This window comes from Vicugna pacos, chromosome 15 (genome assembly GCF_048564905.1).
Source record: "Vicugna pacos chromosome 15, VicPac4, whole genome shotgun sequence".
Lineage (NCBI taxonomy): Eukaryota > Metazoa > Chordata > Mammalia > Artiodactyla > Camelidae > Vicugna > Vicugna pacos.
Window position 1 is genome coordinate 8,054,030 of NC_133001.1, and position 27,958 is coordinate 8,081,987.

General features: G+C 51.7%; 1 protein-coding gene across 7 annotated transcripts in view; it reads right to left on the reverse strand.

The window, feature by feature from the left end:
* DYSF (dysferlin) overlaps positions 1-27,958 on the reverse strand; it is a 200,057-nt gene that overhangs the window by 39,579 nt on the left and 132,520 nt on the right. For 4 of the 7 annotated variants that reach the window (XM_072937578.1, XM_072937576.1, XM_072937577.1 and 1 more), the window contains 5 exons: positions 27,721-27,750; positions 18,953-19,054; positions 18,680-18,841; positions 17,480-17,645; positions 16,999-17,075 (listed from right to left, as the gene is read on the reverse strand). In XM_072937578.1, coding sequence (XP_072793679.1) covers positions 16,999-17,075; positions 17,480-17,645; positions 18,680-18,841; positions 18,953-19,054; positions 27,721-27,750 — 537 coding nt within the window. Of the gene's footprint in view, positions 1-10,656; positions 10,720-16,998; positions 17,076-17,479; positions 17,646-18,679; positions 18,842-18,952; positions 19,055-21,678; positions 21,721-27,720; positions 27,751-27,958 lie in introns of all 7 variants that reach the window. The other 3 variants (XM_072937574.1, XM_072937572.1, XM_072937571.1) reach the window with 2 other exon arrangements.

Sequence of the window (27,958 nt, forward strand, 5' to 3'; positions counted from 1 at the left end):
GTAGGGGAGGGATCGATTGAGAGTTTGGGATTAACAGATACACATTACTATATACAAAGCAGATAAACAACAAGGACCTAGGGTAGAGCACAGGGAATTACATTCAATTTCTTGCAATGAGCTGTAATGGAAAAGAAACTGAATTCATATATATATACGTATGTGTATATGTGTATAACTGAATCACTTTGCTGTACACCTGAAACTAACATTGTAAACTGCCTATACTTTAATAAAAAATAAGAACTAAAAAAAATAACAAGTTTAAGAGGATGTTTTCTTCTACCCAGTTTTCCCGCTATGTTCAGAGGAGACGAAAGTGGAGCGGGGAGAGGAAGCAAGAACTAGGGACCTGCGATGACCTGCGATAAGGCGCCCCCACGTCCTCCCCTTCCCCGGTTAGCTCCAGTGTGTCCATGGAAGAGACCCCGGGGTAACTGTGGGGATCTGGCAAACAGCAGCCATCGAGAAGTCGTCAGAGGAACTAGGGCGTGTGGCCCTTGACAGAAGATGGCTGCGTGGGAGTCATGGGAGACAGAGCCTGAGGGAGTCCTCCTCAATTCCTGTAGACCCCAGGGTGTCATAAAAGAGCTGTCGAGTTGTACCATGCTCCCCAGAAGGGCTTGAAAGGTAGTCAAGAGAGAGCAAGCCAGGTTACCCGAAAGGGTCTTCTGGCCGGGATAATGAGATACTGTCTGTTTGGTCTATGTGCCCAGAAACCAGCGCGCTCCAGGCTGCACATACTGGTGACCTGGGGTCCCTCCCTGTGGAGGTCATGACATTATAGAAGCCCAATCCAGAATTTAGCTGCCTCCCAGGGGTGAGGACAAGGAAGAAAAACCCAAAACGGACTCAAGCTTAAATCTAAACTGTTGAAGAATACCAGGGTTTTTCTGCCATCAGGAAAAATGTGAGCTCAAAAGAGAGATTCAGTTGAATTACAGAAAAATGAAGTTAGATTTTCAACACCCACGGATGTGACTTGAAAATAGCATTCCTGCTACTTCACCAAGCTGGCTTCGACGGAGTTATTTCATGTCCACTTCTGCCTTCCCTTCCTCACGAAGTCCAAGAATAAGTTAGCACATCCGTAGGAATGAGCCCCACAGAAACGGGACAGTCCTCCCATGTCTTAGCCCAGATGTGCCAAAGCCAATCAGCCCTCTGATGTTAATGGACTCCCATAATCCACAGCTCCAAAAGGGAAATGGTCTCTAATTCCAAGTGTGCTTTGACCTCATTTTGCAATAGCTAAGCATCGAGTCTTGGAACACGGCAAGGAGGAGAAACAAATGCGAAAACCTTGATTGCTGAAGTCTCATCTCAGGCTTTAGTCTGACCATTAGGACTTTATATCCCCAGGCCCAAAGTTCAAGGTCCCTCACGGTTCAGCCAGCCAGGCAGTAAGTCTGATCAAGGCACGGACTGCCGGCCTCTCCGATTTCAGCTAAGAGCCAACATTCAGTTCCTGAGCAACCAGAGTCATATAACAAAGACACGCTTCTCCAGGCTTGATCCAGTCTAATGGGCACACTAATCCCACCAAAGACCCAAATCAGCACGACACATTCAGAACATTTAATCTCCCATTTTCGTTCAGTGGGCCTAACACATTTCATGAATATGGACAGCAAAACTGACAATAATAATTCTAAGCCTGACTTTCTGCGAAGTGAAGAAAGTTAGGGGGCTGGGGGTGGGGCGGGGGTATCACTTGAGCTCTCTCCCCAGGATGATCGCTTGAATCAAGGAGAGAAGTTCATGGTCAAATTCATTTATCACCACGGTTACAATGTTAAACCCTGGGGTCACCTGATGGGACTCTACATCCACCTCTGAAAAGGAAGTCCAGCGGGACTTCATTGCCAATGTCAACCCAGAGGTAGACATCCTAGACCGTGTCAAAAGTAATTTCTGTCTTAGCTCAAATCATTATTATCAAGATAGCAATAGAAGAACCCAACACTGGGATCATTGTAGACCTCAAGTTGATGTCTGCAAAGATATTCTGTGACCTATAAAGATTACCATGAGAAATGCCCTTGCTAATTTTGTCAGCATCATCAATGTGACCCCCCAGTGCCGCTACCCCCCAGCTTAGCATCTGCATAGCTGGAATCATGATATGATGATTCTCTAATTCTTTCATTGATGTTCTGAGATTTAAAAACTGAGTCTGTTTGCTCATGCACACATTAACACAAGCACAAAGACATAGCATACAAGTACTCACACTTACACATAAACCAGACAAACCCCCAGACACTCAACACCCTGATTTTGAACCTACCTCACCCTACGCATACTAAATCTCTCACGCCCCCCAAAACCACACAGACACATGCCCACAGCCAGCTACCACGTTGATTCAGCAGAACTCTACACACTCATAACAAAAATCACTTAATTATTTCCACCAGTGGAACGCTGGGCTCTCAACCTCTTGTTGACACTCCCTGCAGTTCTGCCTCCATGTCTGTCGAAGGGAATCATTACTCTGCTTCCTCTGACTTCAAACTGGACCAGCAGAGGCAGGAGGGAAAGGAAGACCTTTAACCAAAAGGCTGAATTGCTTCCACAAGGTGCCAGGGAATAAGCGTGCCTGAAATCTGGCAAAGTCAAGCAGATGGTGAGCGGAGAAAGGTCAGGACCTGACAACCTATTAGCCTGTTCCAGATGGAGGACCCAAGTGAGGCAGAGGACCTGTGGGGTATCTCTTTGCAAACTCGGGAGTCTAAGGTATATCCGTGGACCCATGACTTGGTCCTCCGAGGACAGCATGACCACATAACCCATGCAGAGAGCCCAGGCGAATGGAATCTATCTAGTAGCATGAATGAAAGAAGATTCCATCAGAGTCTTCACACCGATGAAGAAAGCAATGAGACATCACTAATTCAGAATTTGTGATGATTCCAGTAGGGCCTGGGCAAAAGCCTGCCTTACCTTCGTTCTGCTTATGTAGACAGTTTTTGCTTAACAAGAGTTCCAACAATTTACTTAAGAGAAAAACTATTTTTGAAGGCCTTCCCAGGACTGCCGAAGCATTCATCAAACTACAGACACTAATCTTAGGTATCTTAAATTCAATTTTAAAAGTATTTTGGGGGAGCCTACTATGTGCCAAAGTCAACCTACTTTCTAGTTCTTGTGTGCATTTGCATACACAAATCATATTACTTTTCAAATATCCTGTATTTTGAACTTGCTGCTAATTCAGGCTGGCTTCCCATGCCTCAGCGACTGTCAGAGAGGTGCTAAAGTCACTGTGTAGGCTAATGAGCTCCGCTGCGCAACCTCAGGGGGACTTGTACTCAGCAGTGGACACTGGACCAAGTTCCAAGCACTGTTTTGACCCAGGCTGGGGAGCAGGAGGGGACACGGATGGTGACAGGACCAACGGGGGTAGGAAGGCATTAAATTTGACCTCAGAGAGAACTTCCTGTCCTGGAGATTTCCAAGGAAAGCTGAGAATTTCCCTCTGGGGAGAGATGCAGCTTTTCTCTCTGGATAGGAAAACAAGTCCCTCACGGACCAGGGGAAAGACCTCTTGGGAAGAGGAGAGACGGGGTGGAGGCAGGGAGGGCTGGCGGGAGGGGGCTGGGGCCTCTCCCTCCCTGATGAGGCCCTGGAGTTCGCCAGACAAGTCTCACCCTGGGCTGTCCCCCCTGCAGTGCGTGCACCCCCGAGGTGACCACAGGAATGCCAAGCAGGGAAAAGGCGCCCGGAGCCAAGGGCTCCGGCAACGAGGATCCAATATCGGCGGGTGACTCCAGCCCCCGTAACAGGAGAGACCGTAAAGTATGTGCTCAGCTTCCCAACCAGCAAACACAGCAAATAACCAATTACTCCAAATAGCTAACAGATTTCGGCTCTGATTTCCCTCCCCTTGCCTCCCCTGGGCCTTCACTTGTCATTTGATGGGCGATTTGTATTTGCTCTGAGAAAATGAGAGAGCGAATGACTCACAAAGGAAGGTCCAGATTACACACAGTGACAGGCATCAAACCTCCCTAATCAGAACTAATGGGAGTGGGGGGGAGAGCAGGCTGCGCTGGCAACACATCTGAACAGGAGATATTTTTAAAGAAGTACAGTGTCAAGCACATACAGTAATTCTCGCTACAGCGATAGTGCCAAATACGTGTCCTTAGGAAACCTACTTTAAAGAGAAGGTAAGTACCTCCCTAATTAGCGCATCCGACATATACAAAAGTCCAGGTAAAAACCACTAATGTTATTAAAGCTAAAATACTCCCCCCTCAAACTCGCGAGTTCAGAGGTGCAAGCACGTTGCACGCACCGAGACAAACTGCCTTGGATGCCTTCTGGAAATGCTTCCTCGCTTGGGAGCCACACCCTGTAATTGATTCCTTTGCTAAGAAAACCTTTGCTTCAAAGTCTTTGGATAAATTGTTGTCAGTACCCATGAGCTGCAATGAAGCGTTCCCCACCCCCAGCTCTGCAAAACTTGGAATTAAGGGAAATAAGGCTGCTCTCGGAGGATTAGACCATGACATCAGTGCAGAGGGGTTCAGAGAAAGGAGAGGCAAAATCACCTCAAAGGGGAAGGGTGGCTTCTACACTGAGCCGTAACCAAAAGTGGGTAGATTGTACTAATACATCTAGAAAAAGACTATGTCAGTGAAGAAAAAGAACTGATCAGTCCTGGAAATACAGGAGAAGAGAAGTTAAAGTTGACTGTTCACAGTCATTTATATCAGCATCATCGGGAGAGGGTCCCAGACTTGGGGACTAAAGGTGTCCCTACCTTTGGAGATGGATGTATCAATCCATCTTGGACAGCTGCCACTCAAATTCAAATCACAGAACTGTCTCTCCTCATTCTGACTCTTCACTCATCTCCAAGCACAACTTGGTTTCCCGGTTTCTGAGGCTATAGAGAGGCCATGGGCTGGAACACTATCCAAGGTCACATCCCCCAGGCAGAACTATTTCTCGCTATAAACTCACTAACTGGCAACCTTGGTTTAGAAACTTGAATAATATGCATCTAGCCCTAACCCATCAGGTGCCTGAACTCGCAAGGCTGAGGATCCACCCAGCCAAGACTCTAGATACTTCCCTAAGGTAACACCTCTGCCTGGTGTTTCCCTGCTGGGGAAGACTTTGCTCTCCTTTATTTAAGAATCTCCTATATAGGGGTCCATCCATAGGCAAGAACTGTGGCTCTGACCTGGCCAGCTACCACCTGGCTGCCACAACAAACGCAGAAAACCAACTCTTCAGCCCAGTAGAAAAGCCTCTGATCCCGTTTTCCTCCTTACTTCTCCCATCCCGCTGGATTCCTAACTGGCAAGGTAAAAGTATAGCAACCTTAAACTACCTATCATCTGAATTTGAGATTAGAAGGAAGCCCGTGCACTAATGGTAGAGCCATCTGAGCTCCCAGTACTTGATAAGCAAAGACTTCCCTCTGTGAGGATAGAAAGAAAAAATTAAGGTTCAAAAGAAAGCAAACAATACGAGGACTAAGACAAGTGTTCTGTTAAAGAGTTGAGTGAAGAACAGAAGACAAATGACCGATTTATGGGATGTCTCAAGAGCATCCGACACACAAGAAGTTCAAGCATGTGGTCCTGCAGGAATAGAAGCTACAACATGACTGTCAAGCTGAAAATGATAACAGAGACGTTGATTTCTAGCAAAATGACACACTGAAGGACCAGAGAAACCCTCCAAGAAAAAACACCTAAATGAACAAATAAGATACCTTTAAATCGTTTTTAAATGCATGACTGAGCTGATGGGAATGTAAAGAAGGTCCTCGGGGGCAAATGAAAACACAAAAATCCAGCGAAATAAGGAGCCAAAATGCAAACTAACTGTGGGGCCCAAAAAGCCCATGCCAAACATTTAGTTTTAAGTGAATCTGGGTGTGTGGTGTTTCCAGGCAGCTGGTAAAAGTAAACACATGTCCTCTCTGAAAGAATGTGACTTTCATCCAGGCCTCAAAGGACTCTCAGATTAAGCTCCAAGAAACATGAGTTCACAATCGAAAATGGTGAAACACAGAAGTAACAAGGCACCATGAGCAAGAGTCTGTCAGAAACACCAACTGCAGGTCAGAGCCGTTCGGGCAATAGAAAGCAGAGTTATCAAAAATTGGACTTTAAGAAAAAAGAAACTGTTTCAAAAAATTAAAAGGCATTAAAAACAAAGGAGCAAGAGACTTTTAAAAAATAAGCAGATGTGGAAAAAACCAAACTTTTCTAGATAAAAATGTAATAGGACTAGAAACTCAATAGACGGAGTTAAACAGCCATTAGAAACAACTTAAGACTCAGTGAACTAGAAGATACATCTTCAGAAATTAGCCCAAGTGCAACACAAAGAAACATGACATATGAAAGAAAGTTGAAAATATTCCATTTTAAATTAGGGCAGATGAGAATACGCTCTGTTATCAGTTACATAGACTATTAAACTGGAGGCCCTCGCCAGTGCAGTAAGACAAGAAAAGGAAATAATGAAAAAGAAAAAGAAATTAAAAGTATACAGAATATACAGAAGAATCAAAAACTGGAAGAGCTGGTTCTTTGGATGAAAAACAACCATAAAATAGGTGATATACTAAGTCTAATAAAGTAAAAAAACAACAGAGAAATAACATAAATTACAAAATTAGGAATGAGGATAAAAATAGAACAGATACAGAAGTGTTTTCTTTCATTGTAGTAATATGTATCAATCCATACAACTGTAATAAGCAATCTCTGAAGACATCTAAGGCACAAAATTGACTAAAGAAGTAGAAAGTGATCAGAGAATTCCCTCCCAAAAAAGGTGCTGATGGGCATATATCTGGAGGAAAATATAATTCAAAAGGACACATGTACCCCAATGTTCACAGCAGCACTATTTACAACAGCCAAGACATGGAAACAACCCAAATATCCATCAACAGATGACTAGATAAAGAAAATGTGGTAAATAGACACACACACACACACACACACACACACACACACAGGAAAACTACTCAGCCATAAAAAAAGAATAAAATAATGCCATTTGCAGCAACATGGATTGACCTGGAGATTGTCATTCTAAGTGAAGTAAGTCAGAAAGAGAAAGAAAAATACCATATGATACTGCTCATATGTACAATCTGAAAAAAAGGACACAAGTGAACTTATCTATAAAACAGAAACCAACTCACAGACATAGAGAACAAATTTATGGTTACCAGGGAGTAAAGATGGTGGGAAGGGACAATTTGGGAATTCGAAATTTGCACCTCTTGGAGAGTGACGAAAATGTTAGCTATCTTGATTGTGGTGGCGGTTTCATTGGGGTATACGTCTATCAAAATTCATCAAATTGTATACCTGAAATATGTGTAGTTTACTGTACAGGAGTCATACCATAATAAAGGAGTTAAAAAAATAAAAAAGTTGGTGGCTGTCACAACCATCACAATAGATTTTTTTTTTAAAAGGTGCTGGACCCAGTCTTACAAATGAGAGCAGAGCAGATACATCTTATACGATTGTGTAAGATATAAATTCCTGAAGACCTTCTATAATTCAGAATCACATAATATAATACTATCTTCAAGAAAAGATGACGGGTATCCTGTTTACCGGCTAAACCATAAATACAATTCATTTGGCCACCACCTTTTAAATCACATGATTGTTAATCCTTTTTTTAAGTTTAGCTTGATTCACATTATTACACATTTTATACCTAAAGTAAGACTATTAAAAAGTTTATATCATGTAATTTGCAACTTGCATAATTCAAATTTTATAAAGAATGGCTCTCATGCATGTTCAAACCTTTAAGAAACAATCATTCTCATGCCATTAGAAACTGTTTAAGATCACAGAAAATGAGAGTAAACCTCAAGAAATATTTTATGGAACTATTATAACCATGATATCAAAATCTAACCAAGATAACCTAAAGGTAATACTTATTAACAGAGCTGCAAAAATCCTAAATAAGTAATGACAAATCTAAATCAATAATATATACTAGAAGTTCTCCTTACAAACTTCCCCTTAATCAGGATTAACTAACACTATCCCTTCTCTCTGCTAACAATCCAGAGCCAGATGAAAACCCACAGCAAATCTAATCTGTCCACTGCAGCTCCCAGCAGATGAGCTGTATGTTTACCAAGAATTAATGATTTGTTCCCAAATCTGTTTATGCTACTTGTACTAATATGGTAATTAGATCAATAAGTAAATACTATAAAAATATTTATGAAGGGGCATTTTATCTATGAAAATGAATTTAATGCTGTTGTTTTTTTAGTGATGAAAGTCAATATGAGTGAAGTAACCCAAAAAATGGTGCACAGGAATCGTAAACGTTCCAAGAACTCCACACTCAGATTATTCCGCAGCTTCCATGAAGACCTCATCAAACTTCCATCAGCTTGAAGGAGAAATTGTAGATAACACATTTGGGATATGGTTTATAACAGAAAGACAATATGCCACTCAAACAGCAGATCCAAATTCAAAGAGGCCTTGGCACGTGTCAAATGATTGTCCAATGAAGATACGAGGTATGGTTAAAAAGAAAACGTTTATGGTATGGATAATAGACTTTTCATGAGTCTCTATTTAACCAATTTTTCTAGAATTCTTTGTTTGTCTTTATGGAGGATTAGGTTTGTTTATTTTTGTAACCCAGGACCTTCTGCATGCTAAGCAAGCCCTCTACCAATTGAGCTATACCTCCCCACCTACCCAACTTCTTCAATTAGCCGACCAACTACCTAGCTTGATTGATAGCTTAAGAGGATATCAGTTGTAGTAAACTATAATCCCACGACCAACTGACTGATTTGGGTTTACCCCAGGAATGCAGGACACTTACACATATGTTATCAGGGCAATGGAAAACAAAATGATCATTCTGATAAATGCCAGATAGCACTGGATAACATTAAATTCCCATACCTAATTTGTAAGCTATTAATAAACTAATAATACAGAACACAACCTGACAAAATCAAGACTATCTATCTGAAACTATCAATCATCAAAATTAGTGGAAAAATGACAGGCTTTTTTTTTTAATTTTTAATGGAGGTACTGGAGATTGAACCCAGAGCCTCATGCCTGCTAAACACATGCTCTACCACCGAGCTATAACCCCTACCCACCAAGACCCTCTCAGGATCAATAACTAAATAAGCTTGCTCACTAGATCTTCATTATCAAATGTTATTCTGGAAAAAGGACTGAGGTGTAACTATTAGAAAGAAAGTGACATATTTATTATTGTTTGAAGAAAACGATCTTCTCTACCTGGAAAACTCAACTGAATCAATGAGCAACTGTCAGAACTAAAAAATGCCCTTAATGAAGAGTCTGCTTCAAAGTAAATACACAAAAACATGGTTTTTCTATATTCTAGCAATAATCAGTCAGACAAAGTCATAAGAAAAGAAGATATTCCATTTATAGATAGTAACAAAGCCTATAAAATGCCCAGGAATAAACTTAACAAGAAAGGGGCTAGACTCTATAAACTAAAAATGACTCCTCTAGGAGACACAAAATAAGACAATAATGGAAATTAAGAAATTAAATGCCCAGCGATAGGAGGATAGTTAAAACTTCCGGCTGTCCATACGGTGGAATGACATGCGGCCATTTTTTTAAAGAATATAAAGATATGGAAAAACATTCACAATATATTTTTAAGTAAAAGAAAATGCAGATTTTTTAAAGTATAATATGATTCCAGTTTTGTAAAGAAAAAAAAGTATGCACAAGAGATATGTGCACAAGAGATCTAAAAACGTAGGCACATCAAAATCTTAACAGTGCTTATCTCCAGCTGGTAGCAAGTAACACAGGTGGTTTTAACTTTCTGCCTTACATTTGTTTGTGTTTTCTATATTTTCTACAATGGATAAATCAGAAAACATTTAAAATATAGATTGCCTCCTCTTGGAAGCCGTAAGATGCCCAATGCAGCAATGCCTCCTCTTGGCAAGTGAATGGAATTTAACTTTAGGCAGGTCCTATCTCTTAGGTCCCGCTACAGGCCTGAGGCTCCGTTTGGCCCCTCAGCGTGGGACTTCATGGGTGCACGGTGAAGGCTTGACACCAAACTCATCTTCCTGGAAGGACCCAGGACCCATAAAGATAACACCAAGGAAGTCAGCCCAGGAGGACAGAAGTAGCCCTTCTGGGCGCCGCAGGGGTGGACGGCGGGCCCTGGCAGGCCTCTCAGAGCCTGCTGGGGACAGCTAGGAGTCCTCGTGTCTCAGTCCCACGCCCTTCCCGCCTCTGGGAGGGGCAGAGAAAGTCATTCTGCCTGTGCCCTCAGAGGCTTCTTGTTTCCCGTGTCCGGGCAGTCAGGACCTGAACTTCCCCGTCTCCGCTGGCCCATGCAACCCCCACCTAACCGCCAGCCCTCGTGCAGGTAACCAGGATGAAGGTGAATCCCAGGACGCACCAAGAGATAATTCACGGATGCCCATTTCTGAGAATCTTCACTTAGCTTTCTCCCCATCCCTCCGTCACTGCAAATGGCAGGTAGCTGTTTTCTGCCAGGGCTCAGAAAATGCCGTTCTTCCCTTCCCACTCCCGCCTCCTCTGTTCCCTCCCCTCAGCCCCCCAGGGAAATCAAGGTGCCCACAAACAGGTAAACCATACATACATGAGGACTGGATGGAGAAGACGCCATGTTAGTGGGGGCCGAGCCCGACAGACCATCTGCAAGCTACAAATTAAACACGCTGGTTAGCAACGGATTCAGAGGAAACCACTTCAGGGCAGACTGGACGGCCCTGAGGAAGCAGAGCTCTCCAGCCAGGCCCCCTCTGCTCTCTCTCCAGGGAGGCTGCAAAAGTTGCGGGAGGGACGTGAGCTTTGGAGTTGAACAAGCGAGGCTCCAAATCCTGGCCCCAGTGCTTTAGCAGCTACGTGATCTCGGGCAAGCCCCCTGACCTCTCTGACTCAGCATCCCCATCTGGAGAATGGGCGCAGAGCCCTGGGTTGTCCCAGCGCCACAGTGAGTATGGACGAGAAGAAGGCCGTGCACGCCTAGGACCAGGCACACGGACGGGGCTCAGCCAGGGCCCGTCTCTTGCCGCTTTCTCGCTGCCCTTGGCACCGCTGACTCCACGCCACTCTCATATGTCGTCCTTGCCTTTCAGATTTCCCCACCTCAGACACACTCCAAGCTCCCCCACCCCGGGTGGTTTCTTCTAACAACTGGGCACCATTCCTAAGCCAGTGCAGGTTTCTGAGTCTTCTGTCCTTGAGGACGAAAACCAAGGCATCCTATGGCCTCCCCCAAACCAGGGGGGCTTTAAGAGTCTCACAGACACGCCACCCCTATACTACAGAAAACCTGCTGCATTCTTTTTTGGCATCAGAACCTTGCCTGCAATCTTCTGCTACACTTCATAGGATGAATCCCTGGGCTGCAGGACCCAGGAGGGCTTGGGAGGAGGGTCAGGACTGGAGGAAGGGTGACTTTTTCAGAGGCCACTGCACCAGTCCCAGAGAAGGTGGTGGGACTCCGGCTGGACGAGTGCCGGTCTGGGCGGAAGGGGTCAGCAGACGCCTTCTGGGCAGAGGAGACAGCGAGTGTGGAGCTAGAGGAAACTACAAGCACTGCCTGTTCAAGGGAGAGCAGACGGTCCAGGGAGGCAGGTGCAGGGGGTGTGGCTGCAGGGCTGAGGGGACCAGCTGGGACCCGGAGCTCCCAGCTGAGACCCTCCCCTCCTTTGAGCTGGAGCGGGAGGACTCTGGGAGACTCCCCAGGAGGCCAAGTGCCAAGTGTCCTCCCTTCCTCAGAGGAAGATGCTGGGAGACACACTCACCTGGGGGTCAGGCAGAACCCAGGGAAACACGTGGAGGATGAAGCCTGCTGGGACCTGGTGGGGTGGTAGGTGAAGTCTGAGAACTCACAGATCATCCTTACTCTGAGAGAGGAGCATCACTGAGGGGGACCCTAGCCTCCCCTAAACTAGCCCTCACGGCTGTTCGGAGCCAGAAGCACAGGCAGGGGGGCAAAATGGCTGGTGGGCACGCAGCCAGGCTGCTGGGGGGTTCTGGGGGGCTGGTCACGTGTTGGAGGGTGTGGTGCGACCCCTGGAACAGACCAGATGAACTCCGCGTGAAGCCCCCAGCTGCCCCAAGACCAGCCCAGCCAGGCAGCAGCTCTGCCCCTCCTGCTCTCATCCTGAACCTCACAGAAGCCTTATTGTTATTTTTAATACAGTTCGTTTTTAGAAAGGTGAGAGGGAAACCGGCAGTTCACCAGAGCAAGAGGGAGAAAAAAATAAAGCTAAACATAGTGCTCCAAAGGCCTGGTCCGGCTTCCGAAATTACATGTTCCCCTTTGGGATTAGGGCATAATTTGCCGCTCCAGTTCTGGGAGCACGTTCCCACCTCCACGGCGTCCCAGAGACTAAAACCGGAGCGGGTAGCTCAAAATTAGCCCAAGACTGGACCCGGGGAGCAGCCGGCCCCGGCACCCCCCCCACCACAGGTGTGGGGAGCAAGCCTGCTGATGCCTCCTCCACACCAGCCTGAGCTTACCTCATAGCCTCCCAGGCCCACCACACACACACACACACACACACACACCTCTCCCACCTCCAAGCGGGTGCCCCAGCTAGCTCCTCTGCCCACCAGGAAGTCCCTCCTCTCCCCTCTGCTGTTCTCACCCCGCTCCCCCAGCCCCCTCGGAGAAGCTTTCCTGGTCCCCGAGCCCACACTGACCACACCAGGCCCAGAGTCCACGCTCCCGGTGTCCTTGATAATAAAGCATCTCACCGCTTTGCCATCACTCTGATCATCTCATTCGGGTCTGTGACATACCTCTCCTCTCTGCCAGCCAGAGTGGAAACTTCCTGAGAGGTGTCCTCCCCTCCAACCCTCCTCAACACACACATATTCCCCACCCCCAGGGTTTCTCCCTCTCTGCAGACTTAAAGAGGAGACCCCTGCCCAAGGAGGTCTCTTAGAGTGAGAGGCAAGAGTCACCCTTGACTGGTGGCTCCAGGGGCAGCTCGGGGCCTGAAGGTGGGTGATGTGTGGAGTGTGCAGGGGCACCACCTCTGCTTTGAGCCCCAAGACCCTCTAGGAAATGGTGGGGGGCACACTCTGGACATGTCCTACACTGTGTCTCTTCCCATCTTCACCATCAGAACACTGAGCATTAGCTTAATGAAAAAGCAGATTAGTAAACAAAGACTCCAATTTTGTTTCAAAGAGAGAAGTGGAGTCCGATTCAGACTCAGAGACAGAGAAAGAAGCCCAGGGTGGGGAGGGAAGGACAGAGGAGGACACGCTGGTGGCAGTGCATTCAGATGGTGTTCTTGGTTGGAGGCAATGAACAAATGTTCATTATTTTTCTTAATTTTCCAAACTGTATAATATGAACATGTATTTATAATCAGGGGGAAATGGTTATGTCCTTTATTTAAAGCAGAGCACGAGATGGAATGAAACAGCTCTGTGCCCTCCCTCCGAGGACCCCCCAGGCCTGCCCTCAGAAACTTAGAAGTCACGGCCAGGATCCTTGCGGCAGCACCACTGAGTCCGCACACGCATCTGCTCCCAGCCTCCCCACCTCTCACGCACACACACATGCACACACCACACGCGCACACACCACTCACACTACTCCCATCTCCAGGCTACGGCTTTAAAACCCATACAGAGGACAGCCACGCAGACCAAGAGCACACTGTGGGGTTGCCACACCCTAGCTTATCCCTCCCGGCCACCCACCCGCACCACGGGGGACAGTCCAGGAGGCCCCGCCACGCGGGACCCTCCTCACCCATAGAGATGGGGGCCCACCGCAGACAGATCTGCCTCATACGTCCCCTTCAGACCACATCTAGAACTGGCCATTCTTGACAGACATCAAAACGTTTCTGGACACCAGAGAAACGCTTGGCCATGGGTGTCAGCCTGGTGAACTGAGCCGCAGGAAAGTCTGGGGTGACATTTTCTAATGTGTGACAGCTCATCCCAGGCACTGGGGGGACGATGGGGAGAATGCTCATCAACAGAGAAGGAGCAACTGAGCAAGGAGGCAGAAGACACCAAGACAGAAGCCGGATCTGGCCAGAGAGCACGTGGAGCTGACAAGGAGCCCGCCGCTGAGTCCACGGCCAGAGCCGGTGAACATGGCAGCCAGCGGGGTCCACATCGCGGTGGGATTGAAACAGGCAGCCTAGAGACACGGGTCGCACAGACAGGAGCCAGCAAAATCCAAATTCTGCCGCACTTCTTGTCCCTCCAGTCCCCACAGGTCAGGGCCCTCAGTCCTATCTGCACTGGGTGAGGGGACAAGAGCCCAGCCAGAACTATCTGGAAAACCACTGGAACGGGAACCCACGGCCTCCTGGATCGGCCCTGGGATGCCTGGTCCTCCTAAGCCCTGCACAGGGGGTGTACAGCAGAGAGGAGGCGAGTGAAAGGTTCCCCGGGCCAGCCCACTCAGATCAGTGACCTCAGAGAAGGGCACAATACAAAACTGCTTCTCCCCAAAGCCCCCATCTGACCCCATCAGGCAGGGCTTCCTGGAGACCAGGACTGGTCTGCCTGGAGACCTCAGGCAGGGCTCCTTGAGAACAGGGTTACATCTCCTCCGTCAGACAGGGAGCTCGGCGAGGGCAGGGTCCAAGCCTCCTCCATCAGAGCAGACAGACCTCACTTCCTCCTCTCCCCGCCCACCTCTGAGGCCCGGGGGGCCCTGGGGCTCCTGGGCGGAGGGCCCTCCCCGTGTGGGCATGTCCCCATGAGCCCCGACCCCAGCTCCCCACCCTCTGCCTGGCCAGTGGCTCTAGACAGAGTGGCCGTGTGCTCCCACGAAGACCGCAGACCCTGCTCTGGCTCGGACCCCAGCCCTGGTTCACTCATGTCAACGCCGGGAGGACGTCCAGACTGGGCCTCCTCACCGTCTGCCTCTGGCTGTGCTCATAGCCAGCAGGACCCAAAATAGTCCCTCCCCATCTGAGTCTGTAGACATTTTGAGGGCGGCACACACAGAACGGAAATCCTGCTGGGCAAACTCTGCGCTTCCCTGCACAGACTCAGATGGCCCACCGAGGGGCGGGAGCGGAGCACTGGGCGCCTGGAGTTCGGGGAGAATTATCTGCCTCCTTCAGCTCCAAACACCCTCCCAGGCCAGAAGGCACTGGACTTGGGTGTAGCTGAATCCAAAATTTCCATATGGGTTTCCCCAGTCAAGAGACGCTCCTCCTTAGACCCATTCATCCATCTGTCCATCTGTCTACCCACCCACCCAACCACTCAGGCAGACTTCAAATGCCTCCTCTAAGCCAGGCCCTGTGCTAGTCATTGAGGACACAAAGAGGAAGGGACCCCACTCCCTGCCCTGAATCTAGTCTAGGAATGACGCTGACATTTACAGAGCCAGCAGGACTGAAGGCAAGCACAGTGACCAAGACAGAGACAGGACTTGCAGAAGAAGGGGAGGAGCCAAAACAGAATCCTGGAAAGAGGTGACCACGCTTAGGTTGAGTCTTCTTGTTTGTCTGCTTTTTCATTTTCATTTATTCTGTGCAGTTGAAAGTGAAAGTTTAAGCATCATACAGAAAAACCACAGAAGCTTCAGACACAGTGTTGTAGGTTGAGTCTTAAAGAATGACCTGGAGCCAGCCAGAAGGTGTCCCCAGTAGAAAGGACAGCGGGGCAGGGCCCTGGAGAGCCAAGGAGGTGGGAGAAATGGAGAGCTGGGGACTTCTGAGGACTCTCAGCACCAATGAAACTATAAAGCAAGACTGCCAGTCTCGGCGGCAATGTGGTTTAGGACGGAACACCAGAGATGGTCCCTTGGAAGTGACAGAAAGGTGAAAGAGATGAGCATGAGAGGCAAAAGCAGAAATCAGCCCTAAATGTCAGAGGGAAGCCCCCGTGAGCACATCTCAGGGACAGCTTTGAGGATCCCCAGCCTAACCAGCACCCAAGTTTGTTTTCTTGCTCTCAAGGCTGATATTTGATTGATGGTTTAAAGAAAACTTCCAAACTACCAGCCCTTCCCCAGTGAACAGGCTGTGGGCCTGAGGACTACGTAGGCTGGGAGGCTCTGCCCAGAAGCTCTGGGAGTCCCAGGTGCCAGGGGTGTGGCCAGAATCAAGCAAAGCCAAGAGGAGGGTGACAACCTGGAACAGAGAGTGACAAACTAAAACAGAGCTGCTCAGAGCTGGTGCTCACAGGAGGCCCTTCTCCACCTCCCCTGCAGGAAGGACTGGTGGTCTCAGCCATACGGGACTCCCAGTCACCCCAGGGTCCAAGATGGGGAGAGTGCTCCCCCTCAGTAAGAGATGCCCCAGACCTCCTGCCATGCTGTTTGGCCTTGGCGTCTGGCCACCAGCTCGCCCTGTTGCAGAGCACACAGCAAAGGACGGCCTTCTACCTGCCGGCAGAGTTGGACTCCCTCACAGTAAGACCCCTCTCCTCCCCTCTTCCTTCCCTGCAGGTGGAGGAAATGGAGCGAGAGGGACTACTGGCTTGAACACAGACCCCTCCCTCAAGCTGCTTCCAAGGTGCTACTAAGCACAAATCCATATACGAATCTACAGCGGAAGAAGGTCGTAGCTGGGATGAGGCGATGGGGCTGGGGCACCCCAGAGACCGCCCGTCACCCCCTCTCCATCCTCCCTCTCTCCCATTTGCTCCCCTCACCCTGATTTCCTGGGTGATCTTCAGGGGACAGCTCTCAACATGGCCCTCAGGGTAGAGGGGCCATTTTTCTCAGATGCTTTGGGAGAAATGATTGGATCTTGCCCAGAAGGTGACACACAACCTCCCTCCCACCCCTCACCCCACTCCCAACCAGATTAAAAGCTCCTATCTGGGTCCTTCCATCTGGAAGGTGTCCAGTCACCAGGCTGCAGAGGGAGACGTCTTATGGAGACTGTGATGAGGAAGCCGGGGGAGGGTGGCGGAGAGAGGGCCATATGCCAGCTCTTGGCGGGAGCCGGCGCCTCACCACAGGGACCCATCCTACCTGAATGGGGATCAGCGGTTCCTTGTCGTCCACATCAATGAGTACGTCTTCCCCAGGACTGAGTAAGCTCACGTCATCTGTAGGGGGGCAGTGCCCAGGCCTCAGGGGGGCTCCTTCAGGGGGTTCGCCCCTCCTGAGCCACAAGACTCGGCCCTTGGTCTCCCACACATCTCACTCTGGGTCTTCGTCTTCCTCCACGTTCTGGGCTCCCCAGGTCTCTCTCCTCCTCCCCTCTTCACACTGATCCCTGCAGCTCCCTCTGCCTCAGCCCTCCCCACACCACCTCCCCTGATGGGGATGCCCAGAGCCGGGCGATGCCCTGAGGGCCAGAAGATCCCCACCCTCCCTCCTGATCAGCTGGGCAGAAGCCATTTCTCACTCAGGTACCGGTAAGAGGAGGGCTTGGGGACCCGCCTCAGCTGGGAAGTGCGCCCGCCCAGCCCCTCTGCCCGGCCCTCCCCATCAACAGCCCCTCCCCTACCTTGGCCACCCTGTGGGGACGGACTCTCCTCTGAGTAAGGGTCACACAGGAAGCTCTCCAGGGAGCGGATGGTACACTGGCCCACCACAGGCCGGCGGCCAAACTGGCGGTTATCAATGACCTTGACCACGATCGGGGGGCAGTACAGCTCCTCCCTGGGCAGCATCTGGGCGGAAGGGGAGAGAAGCTCTGGGCTGCGGCCTGAACCCTTCCCTCTCTGGGAGGCCTCAGAGGGAGGGGGGGCCTTTCTTCACAGGGCCAGAAAATGGCTCAAAACCCACACATAGCCCCCAGCAACCGTAAATCCACAGCGGTGGCTGGCCGGGCCCGGGAGCCGGCCGCTGCCGCAGGAGCCGCACACCTTTCTGTCGGCCTCTTGAATGCTGTGTGCGGAGCCTGACTTTCCCCCACAGCTTTACCTTCCCTGCACAGCCAGCTCGGCCCGAAGTTAGAACAAGGCTACTTTCCCCGAATTCTCTCTGGCTGGGGAGCGGAAGAAGGGAGAAGTTGGCCCAGGTCTCACCGTTTCTCGCAGACAGTCCCCCCCAAGTGGATACTAAAGAGTTGGCTTACAGACCCAGATTCTTCTCCCCCCAACCCCAAAAGCACTTTGAACACAACTTGAAATAATTTATATGCTCTCCTTCGGTGGCGGCTTTGGCTCAGCCAAGAGGAGGCTCCTGTTGACAGCCACTGGGCCTGGAATTTCTACAACACTTTCATCTCGCAAACCATTTTCCTTTCCTCAGACTTGCCTTCCTCTGGCCACTAGGCCCAGGCAGCCCAGGGAGCTGGAGAGGGCTGGGGCCTGAGGGGGGAGCCCCTCTGTGGGGGCCCAGGCTGGGGGAGGACCAGGTCCCGGAAGGTTCTGGAGGAACCCCAGGAGGTCCGAGCCCTGGCAGGCCCCTGAGGGGAGCACCGGGGGGGACCAAGGCCTGCCCGGATGGGTCCTGGGGACATCTGTGGACTTGGGGTCTGGGGAGGAGGGGGCAAGCTGGCCCCACTTGAGCTTCTCCTAGGCTTCAGCTCCTCCAGTGAGGAGAGACTGAGGGTTCCCTCCCCGTTCTCAGGGGAGGTGGGAGCCATCCGGTGCCCTACCCAGAATCCCATGGGGAGCTGCCCCCCCCAGCCTGCCCGGGGCCGCGAGGAAATTCCACCCACCAGGGCTCTGGAAGGGGACAGCAGCAAGGCCACGCTCACCACTTCCATGAAGAGGGTGCAGGTGTCGAAGTTGGGGTTTTTCCGGAGGTTCTTGATGACACAGGACTGCACCGTCTGGCCCCCGCACTCCACCACCAGGCTGGGGGAGGACACACTGGCCATCTGGTAACTCTTCATGTTCCGAAGGCCCCATGCCAGGATCTGGGGACATGAGTGAGGAGAGCGTCTAGAAAGGCCCCAGCCCCCAAGAAAGGCTGGGCCAGGAAGGGGAAGGGCCAGCCTGCCCCCCAGCCCCCACGGAGCCAGGCTCACCTCAACGGCAGTTCGCTGGAGAACCGGCTTGATGTTCTGGGGGACCATGTAGATGTTGGCCTCCCTCTGGGGTGGTGGGTAGGGCAGGTCTGTGTCCTCCGACTACAGGAGACAAAGGCGGGAGCAAGGCCAAGGCGGAAAGACGAGAAAAATGGACAGATGGGACAGAAAGAAGGACATGTGTGCAGACACAGAAACAGAAAGACGAGGACACAGGAGTGGGCAGACAGAAATGAGAGAGCTAAGTCAGTTCTCCAGGCACCATCTTCTCCAGGATCGTAATTCAAGCATCTTGGCTCAGGATTCAGGTGACTCTGTTTCAAGTGAGCCCTGGGTCACCCTCTTCCCTGAGCTGTTCACAGTGTCCCCGTCCCTGACATACACACACATACACACACACGTGCGCAGACAGGCACTGCCCAGACCAACGTGACACATCCACTTCACCCCTCTCCATCCCAGAGAGGACCACGTGCCCTCCTGCTAGCCTGGCTCTCCTGCCTCCTGGCTCAGACCCTCCCAACTTACCGCCCACCCAGATGTTCTGTCTCCACCCCCACCCCCCGCACCCACAGACCCCTGCCCGCCCCGAACTCCCACCTTTCCCACCTGTCTCCCATGAGGACAGAGCGCTTGCACCGTGAGCCAGAGGGGGTATTTACAATTAGAAGAAGGGGATACAAATGCCCACCATCCACAGGCACCAAAGTGTGCACTGGGGAGGCTCCTTCATAGCACAGACCAGAAATGAGGGTGGCAAGTGTCAATGCTGCCTACTACGGACTGGCCAAAAGGCTTGGGCAAGAATCTCGAAGAAATACATGGGGCAGCAGGCAGGGCAGAGGAGGCAGTCAGTATCACGGATTAGACCACTACCACGCCTAACAGTGGTTAGAACACGGGCTCTGGGTATGAATCCTGACTCTACCATTTAGTGACTTTTAAATTATTTTACTTCTTTATTCCAACTGTAAAATGGTTATTAAAAATTATCAAACTCTAAAGATTGATGTGAAGCTTGAAAAGTTAATACAATATTGAGAAGGGTGTCCTGTTCATGTAAACTCTTGACTAGCATAACTAGCCCACGCGGCACCTTTGTGACGATCAGAGAAAGATGTCCCTTTCTTAAAACTCTCTACTTCCATGTCAGAAAAATCATCATGTTACTAGTTTATCAGAAGACACTTTACTGCCACCTACTGGAAAATTGTTAGAATAAGTATGAATATATGGTATCTGCACTGGAAATTGCACCCCCTTAGGCCCAGTGTGCTTATGCAGTGCACAACCTGCACATCCATGCATGGGCAGCCCTGACACTCAGGAAATGTTAACTGTAAAAAGGACTGTGCTGGACGTTTTACGGAGCTTGCCTCATGGAATCGCATTCATAAACACTGGAATCATTGGATTCATTCATTCTCCAAGTCACTTGCTCTGGGTTCCTTCTCAAAGGATGGTGCAGCCTCCTGTAGAGGCTCTGAGGTAAGTGGTGAGAGCGGCTGGAGCACTGAAGCACACCAGCTTCCTCTCGCTTCATCCTTTCACAACCAGCCCCAGCTGCCACTTCTGCCCAGGGACACACTAATGATGCTACGCTTCCACGACCTGTGGCGCCAAGAAGCTCATTTCTAGAATCAAACCAGACCCTGGTTCTAGTTCTAACCCTGTGGCTTGCTAGCTATTTGATCTTGGGCAAATGACTCAACTTCTGTGACTCAAGACCCCCCTCTGAAGGTCGGGGATAACAACACCCTTACACAATTCCTCTGAGAATTTAACAAGAGAACAAGTATAAAGAGTTTCTGGCACACGGGAGCACTTACTGAACGGTCGTGACTGTGCCGACAGATGTATTGGTGGTGGTGCCACATTTTTACCATTAGTGTCATAGCTGATGCCCCAGAGTGACTTCAGCAGAGCCGAGCCATCAGAAACACCTCTCTGAACAATGCCGGCTTCCGAACTATCGCTACGTCACCAGGGGTATGACGGAATGAGGGAAAGCATCATTTTCCTCCAGACCCGCAATGCAGGTGACAGGATGTAGGAAGTACCTACATTTTTAGACTGGCTGAGGGACACAGGCCACCGAGAGGAGGAGTGATGTGCAGGGCAGTCAGGGGCACAACTCCACGGGGAGCTGTGCCCACCGCAGTCCACACGAATGGTGCCCCTGCAGGGTGGAGGCAGAGTCTGCAGTGGCCTGGATGCTATGGGGACTCCTGGCTTGGTGTCTACCCTTGGCACCCCCAGGCCACCTGGTACAGCGACTGTGCACAAGGCTTGCCTCTTTAACAGAGAGGTTATGCCTGAAGGCCTGCTTGTGGCCTAATGCCCAGCCCACCGTGGGCCCAGAACCAAAAGCTCAAGGTGAAAGGGACAAACAGAAGGACCCAGAGAGGGAGCAGCCCAGGCTCCTGATGGGGAGGCAGGAAGACCAAGCCTTTCTCACGTGGCTGCAATGTTCTCCTGAAACCACCCAGGGAAGCTCATCAATATACCTCCCCCTTGAACATTCCTCTCCAGGCCCCCAAACTCTGGGCAGTGTCCCTTTGACTCCTTTTTGTCCCTCACGTCCATGTTCCGCCTCTCCCTCTGGGCTCCCTCAAGCACCGTGTGGTGACCCTCCTCTCTCTATGTGGAGGCCCAGGCTCCCCACCTCGGGAACCTGTTTATGGAGGACAGGGAACGAGAACCTGGAGAAGACTGGGCTCCAGTACCGTTGGCAGGAGGCCCTGGAGGAAGAAGGCAGGTGCACACAGCTGCAGAGTGAGCGCCAGGCCCCGCGGAGGCAGGAAGGAGAGACAAGCAGAGACAGTGGTTAGATGTGCATCCAGGGGAGGGCAGTTTCCTCGGACCTGGTCCCCATTCTCCCCTCAAGGCCATCTCCATCCACCACGCTGTCCTCAGGGGTCCCAGAACCTCCTTGCTCCCCACTCTTTGTTGCCACTCCCCAGAACCCCTGCCCCCTCCACCTGGCCGCAAGCTGCCCCACAGTCCTTGTCCCCTGTCCACTGTGCACACCGGGCACCCATCATCATCACTGCACATCTCTGCCTCCGAGCTCTCTGGCTCTCTGACCCAGTTTCATCCAGTCCTCCCCAATTTTCCAGACTGTCTGCCAGATCTCTTCCTTCCCCATTTAAAGACAGCCTCAAGATGGTCTCTCAGGTCCATCCATGCCTTCTCTCCATGTCCTCTCCAGCAGCCTCCCTCCTTGTCCCCTCTCTTTTCTTGAAAAGGAGTGCCCCCATCCCCTACCTCTCCTTCGCTTCCATGCATCCCTCCACCAGGTTCCCTCTGCTCTGCCCCTTGGCCCCCTCCCTGGAAACTCCTCTCTCCAAAGTTAACAACAGCCTGCTTGCAGCTCAACCCAAAGGAAACTCACGGGCTCCTATCTCTGTCCCTCTGTCAGCAGCATCCAGCCAGTGGACCTCAGCCTCCTTCTGAAACCATCTCTCTGGTTCCACGCTGCTGGCCCCTCCACCCTCTTTCCCCTCTGTTTGCTGCATCTCCCTGGCAGCCTCCCCCTCATCTCCTGGCCCGCCCTCTCCTGGGCTCTCTGCTCCCAAAGATCTCTCCTTAGCCCGGGACCCACATTCCCAACCTTACTGCTTTGTCATCCATGTGTCCTACTGGCCTCTCACCTTGAACTCGTCCCAAACTGGATGCTCTAAGTTCCCCCTCAAAACCTGCTCTCTTCAAATGTCATCTCAGAAACCAGCCCCACCATCCACCCAGGCAGCCAAGCCAGAAACCCCCACGCCACCCTCAGCCCCTCCCCCGTGATTGGTCCCCAAGGGACCTGTCTCCTAAATCTCTCTCGTGCCCACCCGCACCCATCTTCTTTCCTGGGTTTGGGTCACCCGCCTCTCTCGCCTGGATGCGCCAGCATCCTAAGTGGGCTTTGCATCTGGTTTTGCACGCGCCCTCCCAACTTGAACGCGTGCTGTACTGCGTTCAGGTGGCCGGGGGAGCTTTCTAAGACTGTCACTCTGCTTAAAGCCCTTCAAAGGTTCCCCACCCACTCAGGGTGAAATCCAAACTTCTTGACATGTCCTCCAAGACCCCTCATCTTCTAGCTCCTACTGACCTCTCTGGTCTCACCTCCCACCACATAACTTTCCCCTCCAGGACCCCAGGCAGTGAGGAGCAATCTCCCGGGGACCCACTCCACACCTGTCCTTCTGAGCTCCAGCAGGTGACAGGAGGTGTCACCTTTACTGTGAGGTTGGAGTTTGCTGGTTCCTGTGTCTGAAGTGTCCTTCTGCCCACTTCACCTGGCTACTTCCTGCTTGGACTTCAGGTCCCCTGAAACCTTCCCTGGAGCCCCAAGTTTCAGTTAAGCATCCCACGGTTCCCATAGCAACTTGACTCACTCCCACTGAAAGACACATCACCCTGTGTCATTTCTATGGGTTCATTTGTCTGCGTCCCTTGTTCAACCAGCAACTCTGCACACAGGGACCATAGGTGGATCCCCGTTTAATAAATAAAGGCTTATGAATGGACAATTGAAGGGAGGGGGGCAAAGGGATGAATGTGTGGAGGGAAGGGCAGACAAAGAACTGACTCAACACACTCTCCAGTCCTTCCCAACACTCTTGTCTGCGCCAGCCTGATCCTTGCATCCTTGGCCACCCTTCCTCCCCCAGTGCCGGCTCAAGGCTCCCCCTGTTTCAATGGGCTTCCTTTGCCATCTTCCAGAGTCTAACAAATCTTTCAGGGCCTAGTTCAAACTCCACATCCTCCAGAGAATCTCCCCAACCACTCCAGAAACTTCTTACAAGCCTCCTCTCTGAGTTCTTTTTACTCTGAGTGACCCTGTGCTCGGGTTTCCCAAGGTCCTGACTGGCCTCCGACATCTCATACCTGGCAGTCCTGTGGCACCAGCCAGACAGCCAGCTCCTGGGCCCAGTTTCTCAATTTTTTCCTGGTCCAGCCCATCTGAGAGGCACGGTACATCCTCCTTCCCAAACAGTGATTCTCAGGGGAGGAAGGCTGCAGGGACCCCTACCAGCACTGCCAGGCAGGGCGTGGATGCAGACTGGAAGTGCCTCCAGGACACCCGGATTCACTGTCCTATGCGTGGCGGGGGACTCAGAAGACCACAGGCCTCAAATGCAGCCATACCATGGAAGGCTAATTGGATGAAGCCACATTTGACCACCCCGCTCCGTGCTCATTGAATGCAGGCGGGCATGCGGCTGCTACACTGATGGGGCTGTGCAGATGTGCAGGGTTTACCGAGGCAGCTCAGACCAGGGGGACAAGAACACGAGGATACATGAGGCTCTCTCCCCATCTGAGCAGAATCCACCCTACGCCCCCTTTCATCCATCCGTCCTGCTGGCCAGTTCAGTGCAGGGAGCCAAGGCCCTGAGCCATGAGGGGGGGCTTCTCTCCCAGTCCTGGGGCCACCACACTAGGCAGACATGCATTCCCTGGGCAGAGGGCAAATGTGAGGAGGTCCCTCCCGCCACCCAGGTCAGTCCTGCCACCCGTGGCCCAAAGACCCCCTCCTCACCCAGCAGGGCACAGTCAGGGGACCCTCTGGACACTCAGATCCTGGTTCCTCGGGGAACTGCAGGCGGGGGCAGCCGGGCCGGCTGGGAGGGCTCCACTGTCTGCCTGCCCCACCCAGCTCGTTAGGAAAAACATGCCGCTCTAATTACACTTCCCAGGAAAAACAGTGTTTTAAATTAAAGCCTTGGGGGAGGGACAGGGGGATGGGGGACCACTGGGCTCATTTTCCTGATTGCAAAACACCAAATTTTTCCTTCTGGTGGATTTGGGGGTGCCGGAGAATACCTCATGGATATCTCAGACTAAAAGCCATAGCATGTTGCCTGGATTAGGAAGGGGATGGAGTGACATCTGGTTGGCCCCCAACTCACAGCCAAAAAGCCACCAAGCACGCTCTCCCTTCTGCCAGGGCATCCCTTCACCGAGCGGGACAGGAGAAGCAGAACCAAAGGCAACATGCACTGCCATGGCCCTTAGACGCTCAGGACCACGAGCCCCTGCTCGCACCTAAAGGGTCCCCAGGAGGGCTCTTCCTCTGCACGTGCTCCGCGTCCTAGGGGGCCCCCTATCATTAAGGAATCTGCCATCACCTCTTCTGCTGTGTGTGCGTGCACGTGCGTGTGCTCCCGTGAGTATGCACCCTTGCATACACTCACACGTGCGTGTGCATTCTCCATTTCGCAGGAAATCTAAAATTGCAGTTTCTTTGAACTCATTCCCCTTGGCAGCGCAGACCGCCTTTGTTCTCCAGACAAAAAGGAAAAGAAACGAGACAGAGGGCTCAGAAGAGGAGGGGAGAAGGAGGGAGAGAGGGAGCCGGGGCCAAGGAGCAAATAGAGGAAAAGGGAACCGTGAAGGGAGAGCTGGAAGAGGGCAAGGAAGAGGGGAAACAGCAAGGGACAGACAGAAAGACAGGCTGGGAGCCAGAAGGAAGCAACCCCACTTTGCCTGCGCTCTCTGCGAGGACCCAGGTCTCCCAGACACCGAAGTTTCAGAGACACAACACAGCAGTCCCCCTTCCCCACCAAGAGCCCTGGAGAGATGCGCTCCAGATGGGTAAAAAGCCTGGGGGAGGGGAAATCTTGTTGCCAACCAAAGTGACACCAAGTGGTGGCATGCCCTCCAGCCCGAGGCACTGCCGCCTGCACCCCTGAAGGGAGCTCAGTGTCACCTCTTCCAGGAAGCCATCCCCACGGTCCCCGTCTGCTCTGGGAGCTCTCAGCATGGCTAGACGACTTGTAGCTCATTCACTACCCTGTCTCCCACGTAGGTGTGGGCTGTGCTGACAAGAAGGCAGTCCCCACTGGAGAGGTCGCCCCTAAACCATCCTTCAGAGTCACTTGCCCCGCTCCGTTCCTCTCTCTAGTCTTAGCCCTCATCACCACGAGCTGTCTCAAAAGCCCCCTAGCTGGTGTCTCCTCCTGCCCCTGGCTCCCCAACCCACACCTCTCTGCAGCCAGACAGCTCCCTAACACACCCATCTGCCCTCTCTGCTCACACACTTTTGAGGGCTCCCATGGCCAGTGGCCCAGAATCTAAGCTCCCGGCACAGCTTTCCGCAGCCCTCCAGGACAGCTGGAGCGCTCTTCACAGGTTTCAGGCTGGGAGCCTGGAAGGGGCTGAATGGGGGATGCAAAGCAGGAGCTTGGCCGCAGCAAAGAAGACAGAAAATTCCTGCTAAGGCGTCAGGCTTCCTGCAGAACCAGCAGCAGCAGCAAGACTAACCTGCCTCCACCCCATCCCTGGGGATTCTTAGAACCAAATAGGACCCGGGACTTTGGCACGAGTCTTAGGCTTCAAGTGCAGGGGAAGTGGCTGAGCTGTGGGCCCCAGAGCTGGGGCGGAAGCCCTCTGGGGATGAAGGGGTCACAAGATCACCTTCTGGGGTGGTTCCCCGGATCAGCTGATACTCCATTCATCCTACTGGGCCTGGGACCCTTTGAATGTACGAGCCAAGCCCTGTGCCCAGCAGACCCCCGGAACTTGCTCTCCTCTGGCCCTGCTGACCCGCACCCACCTCAGCCTGCGGCCGGCTGGCCCTGCAGCAGGACACTTGGCCCTCTTTGGGGTCTGGCCCCAAAGCTGCCAATTTTGATTTGCTTCCTGACAACAAGACCATGGCCAGATCCCTGCTCTTGGAATCTGAGCCTTCACTGTTATATATTATAAATCCAGTTATTAAGGATTTTAACTTTTTTTTTTTTAAATAACTCATCCCTGGGCTGGGTCTTCTTCAGAGCAGGCTGCGGGTTTTGGCCACAGAGCGCTCTCAATCAAGAGAGAGGGCTCCGTGCTGCTTCCCTGGACAGGGCTCTGTTCCCCTTTCCAAATCGGCAGTCTTTCGCAACTGCAGCCAGAAGCAGGAGGCTGCCTGTCAGGCGCAATTACGGCCAGCTCACTTGGCGGACCCCACCTCGGTCTGGGAGCTAAAGGAAGTGAGGTAAGGGGCGCGGGGCCTGCGGATCCCACATCCTGACCCTGCACTTCAAGTCCAAATTGCACTGAAAATGTCAAATGGTGTCCGCTCCCAGCCTGGGGATTCCCTGACGGCAGGAAGTGGCTGCCCTTTCCCCAACCCCCATCTGACCAGGGCTCTCCTTCCTGTCTCTCTGCCCAGGCCTCTGCCCCAGCTCACTCATGAGGACCCGCCCGCAGATGTGCAGAAGGCCATAAGGAAACGTGCTCCTCGTCCCTTGTAGCAAAGGACATAGCCATGCTTCATTTAAATGCAAAGCCCAAGCTTCTCCCAGAACCTAGGAATCCCCAACCCACCCCATGTCCCCAACCAGCCAGACCCCAGACTGGTGCTTGGCCCATTGGGCCAAAGGCACATTCCCCACCTTCTTCCTAAGCACTGAAATGTCCGGCTACCACCACCTCCACCAGAAAGCCTTCCTTGACTACTCTGGCCCCTTACTAACATTTCATCCTTGAAAACATGCCACCTGGTACTCAGCCAGGTGAGGCTTTGTTTTGCAGTCCCTGAGGTCTGGGTTAATGTGGCTTTCAACATAGCAGTAATCCTTGAAAGGCCAGCATCACACCAGGGCACACCCCAAGCAGGCAGGCCTGGATCCATGCAGAGTGCAGGAAATGAATCCAGACAGGGGTCTGGGCGACAGATGCATGCTGGGGCACCAGGAATCACGAAGGCTCCAGGGCACGGCCTCCCCCTTCCCTCCGCCTCTGCCCACCCATCCCCAGCCGCAGGCCACAGCTGCGAGGGTCCAGCTCACCTCTTCCAGGATCCCTGCTGTATCCTGCACCTGGACCCCACCACGGGACAGTTCACATCCAGGAGACGGTGGAGGGAGGAGAGAAAGGAGAATAAAAGTTCACCGTCAGTGACAAGCAGCACTAGGCTGGGGCAGAGGTCAACACACCAGACGTCCCCCTAAAAGGAGCCAACCACCGCCTCCCACCTCGGTGAGGGTGACAGGCCTCCCAGACCCCCACTCCGCACGGTCCCTGAGG